Source organism: Eleutherodactylus coqui, chromosome 2, assembly GCF_035609145.1.
Source record: "Eleutherodactylus coqui strain aEleCoq1 chromosome 2, aEleCoq1.hap1, whole genome shotgun sequence".
NCBI classification, from domain to species: domain Eukaryota; kingdom Metazoa; phylum Chordata; class Amphibia; order Anura; family Eleutherodactylidae; genus Eleutherodactylus; species Eleutherodactylus coqui.
This window is the reverse complement of record NC_089838.1, coordinates 42,243,619-42,260,854: the sequence shown is the minus strand read 5'-3', so window position 1 is coordinate 42,260,854 and position 17,236 is coordinate 42,243,619. Positions and strand designations below refer to the sequence as shown.

At 43.9% G+C, this 17,236-nt stretch overlaps 1 protein-coding gene across 4 annotated transcripts in view; it reads left to right on the top strand.

Moving 5' to 3' along the window:
- LOC136611245 (protocadherin-10-like) overlaps nt 1-17,236 on the top strand; it is a 107,233-nt gene that overhangs the window by 38,047 nt on the left and 51,950 nt on the right. The window contains exon 2 of one of the 4 annotated variants that reach the window (XM_066590680.1): nt 15,619-15,799. The exons of the other annotated variants lie outside the window; for them this stretch is intronic. Coding sequence (XP_066446777.1) covers nt 15,619-15,684 — 66 coding nt within the window. The 3' untranslated portion in view covers nt 15,685-15,799. Of the gene's footprint in view, nt 1-15,618; nt 15,800-17,236 lie in introns of those variants that run through there. 4 annotated transcript variants of the gene reach the window in all.

Genomic DNA, 17,236 nt, shown 5'->3' with positions numbered 1-17,236 from the left:
CACTTGCTCTTGCATCGCAAGAAAACACATCACTAGTGGGTAGGAGCCCTAACTCTTTGAACACATAAGAGACAATTAAAAGGGTGTTCCGCCTTATTTTTTTTAAACGTTACTCACTGTGGCGCCAGAACACAATTTCGGCACTCTGGCCCCAGTGATGTCCAGTAAACAGGTCACATGGGCTTCTAATATAAAGGCCCTTTTTCAAGGGTTTCTATTGGCTGCAGTAGTCACATGGGTACACAACCACATCACAACTGATGCTAAACAGAGATTGGCTGGAAGATGGAAGTGGCAGTGCGGTAGCCGGGGGTCAGCAAAGACTATTACCTTCTATAGACTTCTTTAACTTTGGTCTTTGAGTGGGAAATACCAGTGTTACACTGGAGTGCCAAGCAGTAAAATTCATTCGGTAGACCCACTGTGAAGATACATGCAAATATTGTGTTTCCCTAAAAAGAAGATGCTGTCATAATAATTTTTGCCCCAAAAGCTCGGGGTGTTATTTTCAGGGGTTGTCTTATACTTACCTAGCAGGGGCTGTCCGGGTCCTTCCAGTTCTCAGTGCCGACAGAATATCATTTGCTGGTAACGGAGTTTCTAAACCACGCTGTGGCTCAGCCAATGATTGACTGTGATTGGTTCATCGAGCCCTGGCAATCGCTTGCTGGTGGCGAGGCTTACAAACCCCTTAAGGCCCATTTACAGAGACCAAAGATTTGGAACAAACATTGAGCTGAACATTTAATATCCTGATCACTGTCCCATGTGAATGTGTCGGCTATAGGCCTACAAACTGGCAAATGCTCATTTGTTGGGTGATCGCATGTTTTATGTGGCACGAAAAGTCACATTTGTTGACAGCACATCTCATAAACTGAGATGTGTTGCAGACAATGACCAAAGTGTATGGGGGATGAATGATTGTTCGGCCCATATACAATCTGCATCCACCTATGTGTAGGCCTATTAAACAAGCACCAATATTGTCATTTGGCCGTCTGCCAGTTCGCTCAGTTTGAGCTGTGTAAAAGAACTCAAAGGGTATGTTCACATTTAGCAGAAATGCTGCGGAGAATCTGCATAAAAACAACATCCAAAATTCACACCATTGGTGCCAAATTTGACCCTAAATCAGCTACAGATCTGCAGCTGTTTTTAGCCTATGCTGCACTCCTTTTTCCTCCCAACACTGCTATATGTCACAATCCAATTAGCTGAGCTCCTGTCATTGAATTGCGTCCGTCAGGGAGTGAGCGCTGTGGGGGGAGAAGCTGTCTGCAGATTAGAGTAGCTTCCCTTTACAGCACCTGGCGACATCGGTGCGTGAGCAGGACAGGAGAGGAGTAAAACACACGGGAGGTGGTGTGAAAGACTGAGAGTGCAGGGCTATTAAAAAATAAATTATATATAATACAGGCACTTATTAAACTGTAATATTGGAACAGAACAGTTGTGTGTGCAGCTGTTCTATAGAGAACAGATGTATACACATCTGGATGCAGCACCCTCTACTGTTATTCAGTTAGGTGAAGATGAATTTCTCAATCATGTCTTCACCTAGCTGCATAATCTGTACATTTAAAGAAAACTATGCAAGTACTCCTTAAAGAGGGTAGTTTATGAAATAAATTACCCCGTTTGTTCTATAGAAGCATCGGCTGGCTGATATGTTGCCTATCTATATGTACTGCAACAAGTGCACTGTGCTGTATGCTACCCGTGCAGTGAATGGGGACGTGGTGTTTGGTAGCCCACTCCTGGTTTAGAGCCCACCAGATGACTGCGAGTTACTTTATGGAATACTTACAGTTCAGAGCATAACTTTGCGCTTAAAGACCTATATATGTTATTATACATCTTAGTTCAATAGCCAAGAACCTCGGTAGTAGATCACTGTACAATGAGGTATGGACAAATCAGTTCATTAAAACAGAGTTGCTTACTGAGGTATCCCAGTATCAATCATGTCTTTCATCATAATGAAGTCCACTTCATAGGTCAATATAGCAATTGAATCTGGGCATTATGGATTTTTTCTCCCAGAATCCTCTCTGCTCAGATAACTCACTTGCTTTCGATAGCTCTCTGGAAGGCATGTCATGCTCCCTAAAGTGTAACTCTGTATTGATTGCAAGTTCTAAGAAAAATGATGTAGCTGTGCCATCTCAAGGTTCTTTTTTTAACCATGTACTGTTGTATGAGCCATCAAAATAAAGGTCAAGGTTGTTCCTCCCCATCTATCAGTGAACTACCTTTATGAGCTTCATTAACTTGCTTCATTAACTGACTTAGATCCTTCACACAATGTGAAGCCCATTTAGAGCGGCTTTAGCACATACTAATTTATGATGCCGGTAGAATCCAGCAGAGCTGGCGGATGATTTGTGAGAAGTAACCTATCTGTATGGGGGACAGAGCTATGGTCTATTACCATTTTTTTGATAGAGTTCAGATGTTAATACAAAGCCCCTGGACTTTGCAAAACATAAGGTGCTGGCAGTAACGGAGAAAAAATAAAAAGCTATGAATACAGATTCTTCTTATCTTCGCATCAGCAGCAAATTGTAAAACCAAAGCATGATATGATGATAAACATTTGGCACAATGTTTTCGTTTATTGAGGGCATATTCTTGTTGTGTTTCGGGGCATTGAAAAGCAAACGGTGCTGTTGACCATTGTCTGTAATAATAGATGTGATAGTTTTGCAATAGAAATGCATGTATAGTTCTGCAGTATAAACTATTCCTTCAACTATTTCTATAGCCAGATAATAGGAGTGGCAAAAAGGGAAATTCCACATTCTTCCCTCCTTCCGTAGGATGACACAGTCAGGGCTAATGATATGTTCTTTCTGTATAAGTATCTTATTTGAACACCAAGTGGCACTGCTATTTGGGGGGTATATATTCAAACATGTAATAACCGCAGTTGCAGGAGTTACGACTGCTACTGGACCTGAATGAGTAGAGAAGTCTGTGCCACCGTCCACAGAAGTAGCAGCACTCTCTAGTTTTGCCTCGTGCATATGCATAGTGTCTAAAAATGGCTTTTCAAAGAAGAGGAAGACTCACCAGCAAAAGTGTGTACTTTAGATTGTGTACTAATTGGTAGGCTGATGGCAATGTGAAAAGGTACTCTTACACGGGACGGGAGATCTCAGTTCGCAGTACAGATGTAGGAGGCGAGTAAGGTAGTCAGAAGGGAAGCCAGGGGTCAGCAACAGGAGGTCTCAGTTTGCAGTACAGATGGAGAAGGCGGGTAGCATAGTGAGAAGGGAAGCCCGGGGTCAGCAATGAGAGGTCTCAGTTGAATAGCAGAAGTAGAACTAGATCAAGGCTTGGGAGACAATAATCACACAAGGAAGGAGTATCAGGGCCATGCTTTTATAGGAAGTCCTAATCAGGAACAGGCAGAGCTAAAACAGGGGCTGGATAGTAGGATCTGGAAACAAGGTCAAGGCATGAAGGGGATCTTGGCCAGAGGCCTGGATGGCTCAGTGAAGAGAGTTGCCAGCTGGAGCACAAGAGGTCTTGGGTTCAAGTCCTGACTATGTTTTGGACTGGTCGGTGGCAGCGTTTACACTAGACATTAATGATTTGGTGCATTAAATATCTCATCATCTAAAAGTGCAGAGTGGGAAGGGCATATGAAAATAATATTTTTGGGTATACAATAATGCAAGGGAAGGGAAGCAATCCAAAGTGTGTTCTGGGGCCTCTGGTTACACCACTGTATGTAGCACTATTCTTTGGGCAGTATATGGTTATGTTACATAGGAACTAGATGGTATTGTTGTTTGTTCTCTGCAGAGCACTGCTTTTTGAGTACCGTATGGTTACATTATTTTGGAGTTTCCTGCTACCTTTTTTGAAAACTATATGGGAGGTTAATATGGACACTTTCTGGTGCCATTACTGAGGCACAGTATGAACACTATATGAGAGCATTATTTGAGTAATTTATGGCACTTCACAGCACATTTATTTGAACACTATATATTGCTATTATTTCACCACTGTATGATGGTATTATATGAGCTCTGCATATTACTATGATTTGAGCACTTTACAGTATGATTACTATTATTGTATTGTATTACCATGTCTAATATTTTAATATATTGTTGCAATATAAATGTAATTATTTACACTTAGGATATATTTTCGGAGCTATTCTCTCTACCCATTGTACCAATAGAAGAATGAATCACCATACAATTCCTTGTCAATATATGCCTGTAGACATTGATCTAAACTTAGCTATTTCAATTCATCAGCGAGAGACAATGGTCAAAATTAAGGTGGAAAATATTGCTTGGCTTTGTGTAGAACCTGTACTCGGTCTGGAAAAATCACAAGATTTCCAGACAGAATTAAAGTGTAACCGTTATTTACATTTTTCTTTATTTAATGCAAAGAAGAGCTGATTTGAAAACCTATTACCAGATTCAGAATAGTTGTAATAAAAAAATTTCTCTTGAAAGCCTACCCCTATCCTATTCTACTATGCAGCTGATGACTTTTGCTAAGGAAAATCTGTATTCAGCTGCATAACTGAATACAGTAACTAACTATGAAGATGGCCTGTTTTCACAGCTCCTAAAACAAAATGCAATGTGCCTCAGTGCGTCCGGTGTACCGAAATTGTACTGAAATATGCATTTAATAGATACCCGATTCACTGTGACACATTGCATCAGGTACACACAATGAAAGGAGTGCACAGAGAAATAAAGTTAAGACAGATGTAAAACCATCATTGATACAAAACTAAACTAAAATCTCCAGGACTTCACTAGGAATAGTGTTGCAGACTGAGGGCACTGAAGAGCAATTGTCCCTGTAGCGAGTTGCCATATTTGGCTTTGAAGCTGAATATGGATTTTCCTTAGCAACAGTCAGCAACTGCACAGCTGAAAAAAGTTAAATGACAGTTCCACTTTAATAATCCTCTTCTACTAACTCTAAAACATGCCAAATATGCAAAAGGTCATGTATTATTGGCTTGACTTGCAGACCAATTAAGAGTTTAGCTATAACTACATATATTTGTACTGATACGCAAAACTGAACTTTAATTAATTAAATAGTAGGCTGTTGCAAGTGGTTTTGTAGGTGCATATGATATGTGTAGAGATGAGCGAGCACCAAAATGCTCGGGTGCTCGTTACTCGAGACGAACTTTTCGCGATGCTCGAGGGTTCGTTTCGAATAACGAACCCCATTGAAGTCAATGGGCGACCCGAGCATTTTTGTATATCGCCGATGCTCGCTAAGGTTTTCGTTTGTGAAAATCGGGGCAATTCAAGAAAGTGATGGGAACGGCACAGCAACGGATAGGGCAGGCGAGGGGCTACATGGTGGGCTGCATCTCAAGTTCACAGGTCCCACTATTAAGCCACAATAGCGGCAAGAGTGGGCCCCCCCTCCCAACAACTTTTACTTCTGAAAAGCCCTCATTAGCAATGCATAACTTTGCTAAGCACCACACTACCTCCAACAAAGCACAATCACTGCCTGCATGACACTCCGCTGCCACTTCTCCTGGGTAACATGCTGCCCAACCCCCCCCCCCCACGACGCAGTGTCCACAGCGCACACCAAACTCCCTGCCCAGCCTTCAGCTGCCCTCATGCCACGCCACCCTCATGTCTATTTATAAGTGCGTCTGCCAGAGGAACCGCAGGCACACACTGCAGAGGGTTGGCACGGCTAGGCAGCGACCCACTTTAAAAGGGGCGGGGCGATAGTCCACAATGCTGTTCAGAAGCAATGAGAAATCCAATCCTGTGCCACCTCCATCTGGAGCTGCACACGTGGGCATAGCAATGGGGAACCTATGTGCCACACACTATTCATTCTGTCAAGGTGTCTGCATGCCCCAGTCATACCGCGGTTTTTTATAAATAGTCACAGGCAGGTACAACTCCGCAATGGGAATTCCGTGTGCACCCACGGCATGGGTGGCTCCCTGGAACCCACCGGCGGTACATAAATATATCCCATTGCAGTGCCCAACACAGCTGATGTAATGTCGTGCTTAATGCAGGTGGGCTTCGGCCCACACTGCATGCCCCAGTCAGACCGGGGTTCTTTAGAAGTGGACACATGCAGTTACAACTCCGTGTGGACCCACAGCATGGGTGGGTGCCAGGAAGCCACCGGCGGTACATTAATATATCCCATTGCATTGCCCATCACAGCTGAGGTAATAATGTCATGTTTAATGCAGGTGGGCTTCGGCCCACACTGCATGCCCCAGTCAGACCGGGGTTCTTTAGAAGTGGACACATGCAGTTACAACTCCGTGTGGACCCACAGCATGGGTGGGTGCCAGGAAGCCACCGGCGGTACATTAATATATCCCATTGCATTGCCCATCACAGCTGAGGTAATAATGTCATGTTTAATGCAGGTGGGCTTCGGCCCACACTGCATGCCCCAGTCAGACCGGGGTTCTTTAGAAGTGGACACATGCAGTTACAACTCCCTGTGGACCCACAGCATGGGTGGGTGCCAGGAAGCCACCGGCGGTACATTAATATATCCCATTGCATTGCCCATCACAGCTGAGGTAATAATGTCATGTTTAATGCAGGTGGGCTTCGGCCCACACTGCATGCCCCAGTCAGACCGGGGTTCTTTAGAAGTGGACACATGCAGTTACAACTCCCTGTGGACCCACAGCATGGGTGGCTCCCTGGAACCCACCGGCGGTACATAAATATATCCCATTGCAGTGCCCAACACAGCTGATGTTACGTCAGCTGTAATACAGGTGGGCAAAAAATTAATTGGATTACACTGTAGGCGAGGGCCCCCAAAAATTGGTGTACCAACAGTACTAATGTACCTCAGAAAAATTGCCCATGCCCAACCAAGAGGGCAGGTGAAACCCATTAATCGCTTTGGTTAATGTGGCTTAATTGGTAACTAGGCCTGGAGGCAGCCCAGTTAAAATAAAAATTGGTTGAGGTGAAAGTTCCAACGCTTTTAAGCGCATTGAAACGTATAAAAATTGTTTAGAAAAATTATATGACTGAGCCTTGTGGGCCTAAGAAAAATTGCCCATTCCGCGTGATTATGTGAGGTTTCAGGAGGAGGAGCAGGCGGAGGAGGAGGAATATTATACACAGATAGATGAAGCAAAAAGGTCCCCGTTTTGGATGATGATAGAGAACGATGCTTCCATCCACGGGTGCAGTCTTCGGCCACTAGCGCTGTCGGATGGGAAGTTTACCATCAGTTTGTCCACCAGCGCCCTGTGGTATAGCATCATTCTCGAACCCCTTTCCTCTTCGGGAATGAGAGTGGAAAGGCTCTCCTTATACCGTGGGTCGAGCAGTGTGTACACCCAGTAATCCGTAGTGGCCAGAATGCGTGTAACGCGAGGGTCACGAGAAAGGCATCCTAACATGAAGTCAGCCATGTGTGCCAAGGGTACCTGTACGCAACACATGGCTGTCCTCACTCGGAAGATCACTTTCAGGATCCTCCTCCTCCTCCTCCTCCTCCTCCTCCTCCTCCTCTGGCCATACACGTTGAAAGGATGACAGGCAAGCTGCATCTGTACCCTCAGCAGTGGGCCAAGCTGTCTCTTCCCCCTCCTCCTCATGCTCCTCCCCCTCCTCCTCCTCCTCCTCCTCCTCCTCCTCTGGCCATACACGCTGAAAGGATGACAGGCAAGCAGCATCTGTCCCCTCAGCAGTGGGCCAAGCTGTCTCTTCCCCTCATGCTCCTCCCCCTCCTCCTCAACGCGCTGAGATATAGACATGAAGTTGCTCTGACTATCCAGCGACATACTGTCTTCCCCCGCCTCCGTTTCCGATTCCAAAGCGTCTGCCTTTATGCTTTGCAGGGAACTTCTCAACAGGCATAGCAGAGGAATGGTGACGCTAATGATTGCAGCATCTGGGTAGACTCCTCAAAGTTTCCAAGGACCTGGCAGATGGCTGCCAACCAGGCCCACTCTTTTATAAAGAATTGAGGAGGCTGACTCCCACTGCGCCGCCCATGTTGGAGTTGGTATTCCACTATAGCTCTACACTGCTCATAGAGCCTGGCCAACATGTGGAGCGTAGAGTTCCACTGTGTGGGCACGTCGCACAGCAGTCGGTGCACTGGCAGATGAAACCGATGTTGCAGGGTGCGCAGGGTGGCAGCGTCCGTGTGGGACTTGCGGAAATGTGCGCAGAGCCGGCGCACCTTTCCGAGGAGGTCTGACAAGCATGGGTAGCTTTTCAGAAAGCACTGAACCACCAAATTAAAGACGTGGGCCTGGCATGGCACGTGCGTGAGGCTGCCGAGCTGCAGAGCCGCCACCAGGTTACGGCCGTTGTCACACACGACCATGCCCGGTTGGAGGCTCAGCGGCGCAAGCCAGCGGTCGGTCTGCTCTGTCAGACCCTGCAGCAGTTCGTGGGCCATGTGCCTCTTCTCTCCTAAGCTGAGAAGTTTCAGCACGGCCTGCTGACACTTGCCCACCGCTGTGCTGCCGTGCCACACGACACCGACTGCTGGCGACGTGCTGCTGCTGACACATCTTGATTGCGAGACAGAGGTTGCGTAGGAGGAGGAGGAGGGTGGTTTAGTGGAGGAAGCATACACCGCCGCAGATACCACCACCGACCTGGGGCACGCAATTCGGGGGGTGGGTAGGACGTGAGCAGTCCCAGGCTCTGACTCTGTCCCAGCCTCCACTAAATTCACCCAATGTGTCGTCAGGGAGATATAGTGGCCCTGCCCACCTGTGCTTGTCCACGTGTCTGTTGTTAAGTGGACCTTGGCAGTAACCGCGTTGGTGAGGGCGCGTACAATGTTGCGGGAGACGTGGTCGTGCAGGCCTGGGACGGCACATCTGGAAAAGTAGTGGCGACTGGGAACCGAGTAGCACGGGGCCGCCGCCGCCATCATGCTTTTGAAAGCCTCCGTTTCCACAAGCCTATACGGCAGCATCTCCAGGCTGATCAATTTGGCGTGGCGGCGTACTTGCGCTTGCGCTCAAACAGTGGCGCTAGCGACGTCTGGACGCTGCGCTGAGAGACATTGCTGGATGGGGCCGAGGACAGCGGAGGTGAGGGTGTGGGTGCAGGCCAGGAGACGGTAGTGCCTGTGTCCTCAGAGGGGGGTTGGATCTCAGTGGCAGGTTGGGGCACAGGGGGAGAGGCAGTGGTGCAAACCGGAGGCGGTGAACGGGCATCGTCCCACCTTGTGGGGTGCTTGGCCATCATATGCCTGCGCATGCTGGTGGTGGTGCCTCCCCAGCTGATCGTGGCCCGACAAAGGTTGCACACCACTGTTCGTCGGTCGTCAGGCGTCTCTGTGAAAAACTGCGACACCGTAGAGCACCTTGACCTCTGCAGGGTGGCATGGCGCGAGGGGGCGCTTTGGGAAACAGTTGGTGGATTATTCGGTCTGGCCCTGCCTCTACCCCTGGCCACCGCACTGGCTCGGCCTGTGCCCACACCCTGACTTGGGCCTCCGCGTCTTTGCCCGCGTCCACGTCCTCTAGGCCTACCCCTACCCCTCAGCATGGTGTATTACCAGTAGTGCAGAAACAGAACGCTGTAATTAAATGTGCTGCTTATTGGCCTGTGGTTGGAGGCTGACTTCGTTTACGGAACGCCAGGAAATAATTTTGCGCAAGCCTGCTGTAACACTTAGCTGGCTGCGTGTGATTTTGTAGAACTACTACACCCAGCACAGACAGACCCAGAACACTGAGCACAGTGACAGGCAGGCCAAATAGATTTTTTCCAACAAATTTTTTTGCAAAGGCCCACTGCCTATATTCAATCAATAATATGTCTTCTGTCCCTGCCTCACCACTACTGGCCCTGCACTATGTCTAATTACTGCAGGGCGCAATGCTCTGCACGGTTATATGTGGCCCTAAGAAGGACCGTTGGGGTTCTTGAAGCCTACAATAACTCCTAACACTCTCCCTATAGCAGCTCCAACAAGATACCACTTTCCCTCAGCTATGTCAGAACGCATCTGTGGCGAGCCGCGGGAGGGGCCGATTTTTATACTCGGGTGACACCTGATCTCGCCAGCCACTCACTGCAGGGGGGTGGTATAGGGCTTGAACGTCGCAGGGGGAAGTTGTAATGCCTTCCCTGTCTTTCCATTGGCCAGAAAAGCGCGCTAACGTCTCAGAGATGAAAGTGAAAGTAACCCGAACATCGCGTGGTACTCGTTACGAGTAACGAGCATCTCGAACACGCTAATACTCGAACGAGTATCAAGCTCGGACGAGTACGTTCGCTCATCTCTAGATATGTGTCATTCTGTAATAGAATGTTTTGAATGTCAGAAAATAACATTTTATCACAGTTTCTGGCATATATCAACATTTTTGTGTTTCAAGTCTTGCAAGACACTTTAATTTGTGAATTATTCCACCTACTTGCACACCTGGTTAAATGTAGGCTCACTTAGTGTAAGATGCTGGAGCCTTAAAACACACATCTATATGTTATATTCCCTCAATGTAAAATGTGTAAGTTCTAGTTTAAAGGTTTAATGTTGACCTTATGTGCTTTGTATGTCCCACATTTGTTATTCATCTGTTAGCACTTAGGTGTAAAGGGCTGATGAGCTGCTTTAGGCCGGCTGTATGCGACCAGATCGAATTCTGGCTGTGGGATCCCTGCAGCAGAATCTGACTCTGTGCCAGGCTGGTGACCTCGCGTTCGTGTCATTTCTTTTCTCCTTCTATACTGTGGATGGTCCGAATGGCTTGCCGTCGGATATGCGCAGTACAGATTTTCCCGCGCCGTCGCTAAGCAATGACGTGCGTCCTACGACCTTTCCACAATGTTAATTTTGCAGAAGAGCCACGGGTTGGATGGCTTCTATTGACCTTAGTGCAAGCCGTCCGTGCGGAGTCCACACAAATACGCCCCGGATTCTGTAATTCGAATCCATCCGTGTGCAGCTGGCCTTACACAGCAGAACTCAATCAGGAGATTGCTCAGAGTTCATGAACACAACTGGCCTGAGTTGAGAACAACAGAGTGCCTTGTGAGAGTGGTGCAGTGTGGTCCAGTGGAGTTGATGCAAGACTGTTGATAGGCCAGAGAAACAGACCAGAGGTTCTAGAGTCCTTGAGGGGTGTTGCATAAGTAGGCCCTACTGTTGTCACCAGGAAGCAAAGTTGCTGAGGGAGACTGTTACAGTTTGAGAGCCATTGCTGAATCACTGTAGGCTGTGGAAGTGTTAGCTCTTAGTTGGAGAAACAGGCCAGTGGTAATAAGAGACTGGCTACCCTGAGGTCTATTGAGTGATCTGTGCACTCAAGTCCAGCAAAGTGAGTAGGTTGGTGTGTTCAAGAGGAACTGTATTGAACCTAACAGCTTCTTAGAAGATCATCCAAGTGGTCCAGAGTAATCCTCCTCTCCTACATAACAAGGTGCAAGATGAAGGGCAGTTGGCCTATGATGGTACTTCTGCTTCACAGAGTATTGAGTGACACATATGTTCCAGAGACCAATAAAAGCAATTTGGGACAAGCAAACGCCTGTAGCCACTTTGGGCAGAACTTGAATCTGGTTGACCTGTTGGAGCATCTCATAGTACCCTAGGCTTGTGAAGGACAACTCAGAAAAAGCTGTTGTGCCATTGTTAGAAGAAAATAAAGTTACTTGTTCAGCCATAAAAGGTCCGCATAATTCCAGCAATGAGCTCCCCTTAAACATCAGAGTACCATAGAGTTTAGTAAGGCTCCAGTCACACTTTACATTCTTAGGTAGACATTCATTGTAAAAGGGATGATATTTCATACTTTCATATTCATTCATTTCTTCTTCCCACCTTTTTTTAAACTGCCACTGCCCTTGTATGGAATTCAAATATATTTTCTCTGTACGTAGCCACATTTTAAGCACATTACTTCAACCTTTTTTTTTGCTTTCTTCTCTTACCAAACCAATTTCTTTATGGTACAATCAGTGGCATTCTTACAATATTGACAGGTCCCAAGTCTTTTTATGTGGCTCTTGCTGGTAGGGGACCTGTCATTAAAAATCTTCCCATGACTCTGTCATAGTTGCTTCCGTACAGTTTCCACTTTGCGGAGGTAACAGCATACAGATTTTTGCAGCTCATATTAAGTTCGATTGATACAAATCGATATGCAGTTAGCACTCATAGTTATGGCTGAAGGCAGTAGAGCCATATTATTTATCAGCTCCTCTATACAGTTACATTATGAAATTAAAGTGTCATTCCAATTATTTCTTTTTAATATCTCAGCTGTAATATAAAAATGCAGCGTTAGTGATTACCCCCATTAGCAGTACTGCGCCACCTTGTCTCTGTTTAGGCGGGCTGCTCCACACCCTCCCTCATGATGTAAGCAGTTCAGCCGCTCACAATCTGTGGTCGATGGCCGCACCGTAGGCTTTGTAATATGCTGCTATACTGAAGTCATGCCATCTAGATAGCCAAGAGTTTTATTTTTTTTCGAAAGATATTTTATATTTTAAAAGTAGTATGGCAAAAAAAAGCTTAAAATATTTTGTATCATAGTAATCGTACTGACCCACAGAATAAAGCTATCATGTCATTTTTGCTGCAGTGTGTACACCATAGAAACAAGACCCCCCCCCCCCTTCCTCCAAAGATGTTGGAATTTCATTTTTTTCCATTTCAATCCCCTTAGAATTTTTAAAAAAATTTTCAGTACATTATATGGTGTGGTGTATTAAATAGTACACTGAAAAATACAACTTGCCCCGCAAAAAAGCCCTCATACAGCTATGTTAATGGGTAAATAAAAGAGTTATGGGGGGGGGGGGGGGGGGGGGAGAAACTAGAACAATATGGGAAGGTAAGGGAAAGGCCAGGCAAAAATATACAACTAATGAATACAATTGAGAATATTTGTTATTAGAAGTGGAAAGAAAGAACAAAGACAAAAAATTCTGAAGTACAGTAGAGAAGTAAGAGACACCGATCACAAACAAAAATGTTTCTGCACAAATGCACAGAGCATGGGAAACAAACATGGTTGAAATACAAGATTTGAAGACTATAACTTATTTTAAGAAACCGAGGGCTAAGTTCTCAAAAAAGTATCACATAGTGATAATGTGAGATTTTAATTATCCAGACATTTGTTGGGAATCTCTCTCATGCAAAAGTAATGGGTCCAACAAATTCTTATCTGCTCTTGTTGATGAATTTATCTTCCGGAAGGTACAAGATAAAACAAGGGTATCTGCTAACTTGAACCTAATTCTAACCAACAGGGAGTGAATGGTTACGGAAGTAAGAGTGGCTGGGACCTTAGGAGGCAGTGATTATGCTATCCTTGAATTTTGAATAACAAATAAAGGAGGACATGAGAGAGGACTCAGACTTTCAGATTGGGTTTCAGAAAGGCAGATTTTAATGGACTCAAAGATGGTAAGAATGACTGCATGTACTTAGGACAGAAATGTACAAGAAGGATGGGAAATTTTGTGAAATTAAATTCTCAAAGTGTAATCGTTAACAATCCCTAAAAGAATGAAATATTGGAAGCATTTAAAAAGACCAGGATGGATGAACAAAAAACTTAAACACATGTTAAAATGGAAGAAAAATATGTTTAGCAAATGGAAAGAAGGGGCCATATCCAAAGAAGAATATAATACAGTCTGTAGAAAATGTACAGCAAGTCTCAGAAAAGCTATAGCTAATAATGGGTTGAGGCTTGCAAGAGAGGTCAAAAGCAATAGAAAGGGATTTTGGGGGTATGTCAAAAGCAAAAGACAAGTCAAAGATGCTATCAGATATTTACAGGATGAAAATGGTGAATTGCTTAAAAATGATATTGAGAAAGCCGAACTTTTAAATTTCTATTTTGTGGGAACACTTGGATAATTTAAATGAATTCAAGTCACCAGGTGCAGATGAATTACATCCTAGAATACTAAAGGAAGTAGCAGAGGTAATTGCTAAACCACTCCCCCTAATCTTTGAAAATTCCTGGAGAACAGAAGTCCCAGAAGATTGGAGAAGGTCAAATGTTGTCCCTATATTCAAAAAATGGAAGAAGGTGGACCTAGGAAACTACAGGCCTGTGAGCCTGACTTCTATACTGGGAAAGATCTTTGATCAAATTATACAACAGGTAGGATTGAAGCACATACCTCGAGCCCTCCATACTCAAAAACTACTGCCGTTGGCTCCAAAACAGAACCTGAATTCATCACTAAACACGATATAGTTCCATTCTCTAGCAGTCCAGGTTTCTTGTTACTGACACCACTGCAAATGAAGGCGATGGTGCTGGGGTGGCAATAGCAGGATATGTAATAGGCACTGTGACACCAAATTTCCTTCTGCTAATCACCTGTGTAAAATGCAAATAAATATAAATAAAAAAAGAATGCAATGATTTGGAAAGCTCATATAACCATATTTTAGTCACAATAGAACACATATCTGAAGTTGAAAGTGAGATATTTTTCCATTTCATTTGAAAAAAATATTAACTAATTTAGAAATTGATGGCAGCAACAAATCTCACAAAGGTTGAGACAGAGCCATGCCTACCACTGTGCAGCACCCCCTTTTCTTTTTACAAAAGCCTATAAATGTCTGAACTCATGAGAATAATTGCTGGACTTTTGGTTGAAGAATGTTCTCCCATTCTTGTCTAATGTAGGATGCCAGCTGCTCAGCAGTCCTGGGTCGTCTTTCACAGATTTTTTGTATTTCATAATGCGACAAGTGTTTTCTACTGGTGAAAGGTCTACATTGCAGGCGGCCGGTTCAGCACCCGGATTCTTCTTCTGTTGAGCCATGCGGTTGTGATGGATGCACTATGTGGTTTAGCATTGTCTTGCTGAAATATGCAAGGCATTCCTTGACAGAGACGTTGTCTGGATGGGCGCATATGTTGTCCTAAAACCTCTATTTACTGCCCAGCATTGATAGTGACTTTCAAGATGTGTAAGCTGCCCATGCCACAGGCAGTAATGCACTAATCATAACAAGCTGGATGGCATCCATAATTTTCAAAAAGAATTGAAAATTGTGATTAATCCCACCTGTTACTAATATATATGTCTGTTACAGCTGGGCATTGCATCTATAGGTCCATGTATACCTAAGGACACCAGTTGTGTAGTGAAACATGTCGAGGGAGCGCTAGTGTTAAGTTTTAGTTTCCGCTCTTTGCTGTAGACGTTTATCTCCTTACCACTGATTGTGGTGCTTTCGGTATATCAGTATAACTGAAACTAGTAAGTGACAAGTGTCATATATGCATTAGTTCACATGGTCATATTGGTTTCTATGCCTCAGTGTGCATAAGCCATCGTGTTGAAGTTGGTGGAGTGAGCACTAGCTCCACCGTTCCTAATAAAGTCTATATACACCTAATGTATTTAGTGAAGCAAGTAGTTTATAGACTCTTGAGTTTGTATAACTATTTATTCTTGCTGTTATAGCATATCTGTTTTTTTTTACATTTCATTGAGGTGCCATTTTATATATGATTAATAAAAGTTTATTTTTAAGGGGATCCACTCAGGGTTGTTGCTTTTGGTAAATATATTGGTTTTGGTATTGACTATAGTGGGACACTGTTGGACCCTGAGCCTTTTCTTTTTTTTTTTCAAGATGTGTACGCTGCCCATGCCACAGGCACTGATGCAACCCCATACCTTCAGAGATGCAGGCTTTTGAACCGTGCATTGATAACAAGCTGGAAGGTCTCCCTCGTCTTGAACATGGCGTCCATGGCTTCCAAAAAGAATTAAACATTTTGATTCATCTGACCACAGAACACTTTTCTATTTTTCCTCAGTGCATTTTAAATGACCTTTGGTACAGAAAAAACACCGGCGTTTCTGGATTGTGTTGGTATATGTTTTTTTTTTTTGCATGATACAACTTTAACTTGCATTTGTGGATTGCACTACGAACTGTGTTCACAGACAATGAATTCTGGAAGTATTCCTAAGCCCATGCAGTGAATTGCATTACAGAATCATGCCTGTTTTTAATGCAGTGCCACCTGAGGGCCCTTGAGTACATGAATTTCTCTAGATCCTCAGAATCTTTTGATGATATTATATACTGCAGTTGGTGGGATATTCAAAGTCTTTTCAATTTTACGCTGAGGAACATTTCTCTAAAGTTGTTTCACAATTTGTAGATGCAGTTCTTCACAGACTGGTGAACCTCTGACCATCTTTGCTTCTAAGAGACTCTGCCTCTCTAACATGCTCTTTTTATACACAGTGATTATTTTCATTCCAGCTGTTTTTCATTAGTACTGCTTATTTTCCAGCCTTTTTTTTTTTACCTCTGTCACAACCTTTTTGTAATGTGTTGCTGCCATCACTTCTTAAATTAGGTAATTTTTTAAAAATAGAATAAAAATATGTCTCACTTTCAACTTCTGATATGTGTTCTATGTTCTATTGTGAATAAACTATGGTTATATGAGATTTCCAATTTATTGCATTCTTTTTTTTTTTACATTAATTAACATTTTACACAATGTCCCAACTTTTTGGGAATTGGAGTTGTAGGTTATTTGCCATAAAGAAATTGGATTTTTTTTAGAAATTATGTATTCTTGGTATTTATTATTTTATATTATCTAGTCCATTGCTGCATTCACATTTGTGGAACTACTTCTTCTAGTTCTGTTTTTAAACATAAAGTCCACATTGATCATAGAATACTATACAGTTGGACTTTGTGAGCCTTTAACTTTAATTTATGTGGTCATCTGGACACTCTTGGGTTTTAATACCTTTAGTCATTGCGATATTGAACTGTTCCTCCACAGTTGACAGCACAGCAAAAGTTCTTTTTCTACAGTATGTAATTATAATGGAGGGCAATGAGCTTGATTTAGACCCTTTGGCCAGAAAAGAAGAAAACATTTTTCTTCCCTCAGTCTGTTATCGGATAGAAGAAGAAAATAGAAATAGGCAATTACATGGAGCATCTATAGGATACAGCAAGAGTTCCAATTCAATAAGTGTTCAATCATTATGATGAAAAGCAAGAAGCTGGGATCAGTATGAGTGGAGCATTTTGGATGGGATGCCTCCAGGATATGGTGAAAGATCTCAAGATAAATTTAACAAAACTTGTCAAACAGAAAAAAACTGGACTTGTTGCCCATTCCAACCAAACAGAAATTAGTTTTTATGTCAGCAATCTATCACCAAGCAGACTCCTTTAACAAAGAGCATCTATATGATGTTTATAGTATTGTGAT